At 53.0% G+C, this 2,559-nt stretch overlaps 1 protein-coding gene across 1 annotated transcript; it reads left to right on the top strand.

The window, feature by feature from the left end:
- Window positions 1-291: 291 nt before the first annotated feature.
- On the top strand, window positions 292-2,347 carry hmx1 (H6 family homeobox 1; the record flags this gene model as incomplete). Its single annotated transcript, XM_079730449.1, has 2 exons — window positions 292-583; window positions 1,707-2,347. The coding sequence occupies 2 exons, from the start codon at window positions 292-294 to the stop codon at window positions 2,345-2,347; spliced, it is 933 nt and encodes a 310-aa protein (XP_079586575.1).
- Window positions 2,348-2,559: the final 212 nt, after the last annotated feature.

Here is a 2,559-nt window from a genome sequence, read left to right as displayed (position 1 = left end):
ACACACACACTCTCCCTCTCTCCCTCCCTCTCGCTCCACTGCCCCCGTTCTCTCTCTCTCTCTCTCCCTCCTCTCGTGTGATGAGGGTACTCGGTGTCTCCCTGCGTATTCTCTCGACGTCGCACGCGGACCGTAGAGGTGCACAGGCGGTTGAAATGGTGATTTGGAACTTGTGTCGGAAAGCGGGACCGAGACCGGGAATTATTGGAGCGAATAACGCACTCTGAGAGCGCGCGCAAATCAGACTGGATGTTCGCTCGGTTTCTGCGTGCGTATAAATTGTAAAAAAAAATGCAGGAAAAGCTCGCGAATCACACAGCCGCGACCATCACGTCTTCTCGGGCTTCCGCGTTTCTGATCGAAAACCTCCTCAGCACCGTCCACCACGGACACGGGTCTCCATGGAGCCACGGCGGAACGAAGAGCGTTCATCCGGATCCCGGAGATACTCGAAGGATAAGGACAGCCCGGGCAGGCGACCCGGGGTCTGTCGTGCTCAGCGGTTCTCCAGACGTCAGGTCGCCTTTCCAGTGGGAGGACAGCGGGCCTGACTTCCACTGCAGGACATACGAGACACCGAGCAGTGAGTACAGTTTTATTGAAAAGTTGCACCGTGTTCTGTGTTAATATTCAGAAAGACGTCAGGGTTACATACAGGGTTAGATACAGGCCTCTTCATTCCGGTCCACATCTCAGAGAAGGACTCCACACAGTGCGCTATATAGTTTTATAGTTTTATACTCGTTATCCACGGAGATTTTTATCCAGACTTCCACTGCAGAAGAGACGAGACACCAAACAGTGACAACATCCACAATCAGGACAACTCGGAACGTCAACGAAATGTAAAAAAAATGTGTGGATAGTGCAAATGAATGAATGGATGAATTAACCCCTAACCTATGTAGTTCAAATTAATGAATGGGTGAATTAACCATAAACCTTTAGGCCTAAGACCCTTAAGGGTGACATGGGCAGACCCATCGTCTCCCTGTCTGCCACCCTGGCATCTGTTTTTAGAGACGTGTGATGAGAACACTTACCAAAAATACACAAACATTATTTATGAGCGCTTCAACCGGAGTCCAGCTCGGATTTACCGGCACGGTGTGAGAGCACCGAGGAAGGAGGCTATAAATACGCAGAGGAAAGTCTTTGCAGGGCGATTGTCTCCTCACGTCAGCGTTTCACGCCCTGTCGATTAGCGTCCCAGCGCTCTCTCGGTGTCCCCGTGTCCCGTCTCTGGACACCCTGATCAACCCGAGGCCCCCAGGAGCCCATGGGAGCATGGGCACCACTTCGGTATAGTTATCATAATCTATCATGACCTATCATAATCATAACATATCATAACCTCCATAACATAGGGACCGGAGGCCCTCAGGTTCTCTTTGAGCCGGGGCCTGCTTCAGTATGGCTATCATACCCTCCCAGGCTAAACCTCCCCCCCTCTAATTTCAATTCAATTCAATTCAATTCAACTGCATTTGTATATCTCCTAATCACAGTTCGAGTCTCAAAGGGCTTAACAGACGGTGTGTCTATGATCCCCCCCCCCTCCCCCGACCCTAACCCCCCAGAGGACAAGAAGAAACTCCCTTAATTAGCAAGGAAGGAATCTAGAGAAGGAACGCAGGGTGGGGGATCCCTCCTTCCAGGGCTGACCAGGAGTGCAATGCCGTAACTGTGCCACTGCGTCCTCTCAGGTCCGAGGGACGACGCCAGCAGCCCGGGAGAGGACCGCTGCTGCTCCTCGGTGAACACCTCCGACAGAGACTCCTCCGATCTGTCGGATCCGACGGACGGCCACGACCAGAAGACGAGCGACGGGAACCTGACGGACGACGGAGAAGACGACGACGGAGACCGGTCGGACCACGACGCACCGCTGGACCCGGGCGCCGTGCGCAAGAAGAAAACCCGGACGGTGTTCAGCCGCAGTCAGGTCTTCCAGCTGGAGTCGACCTTTGACCTGAAGCGGTACCTCAGCAGCTCGGAGAGGGCGGGCCTGGCGGCGTCGCTGCAGCTCACCGAGACGCAGGTGAAGATCTGGTTCCAGAACCGGAGGAACAAATGGAAGAGACAGCTGGCGGCGGACATCGAGGCGTCGGCGCACGTTGCTCCCGCTCACGCGTCGCAGAGGATCGTGCGCGTCCCCATCCTGTACCACGAGGCCCCTAGACACGCAGCGCCGCCGCCGCACGGATTCAACCTGTCACAGCTGTCCCAGTTGTCCCAGTTATCCCAGTTATCCCAGGGGTCGCCCCCGGTCTTCTCGAACTACCCTCTGACCTCTTTCGCTCACTCCATGAGTCTGCTGAGGTCACAGATGACAGGCCTGGTTTAAGGACTATACATCTCTTTATTATAATTATTATTATTAGCGTTTATGCATATCTATTTTATATTCTTACTGACCCGTGCAATAAACCCCCCGAGGCCCAAAGAAGACAGGTTGACTGCGTTTTAATGACAGTCCATCAACACGATAAATGATGAATTTTCATGTTTGCTCATTTTGTAAATGTTTAAATCTATACTCTTCTTATCACGGTGTTA

The sequence above is a fragment of the Pollachius pollachius genome, assembly GCF_949987615.1.
Source record: "Pollachius pollachius genome assembly, chromosome: 2".
NCBI lineage: Eukaryota > Metazoa > Chordata > Actinopteri > Gadiformes > Gadidae > Pollachius > Pollachius pollachius.
Note: the sequence above shows the minus strand (reverse complement) of the source record. Positions and strands in the feature narration are given on the sequence as shown.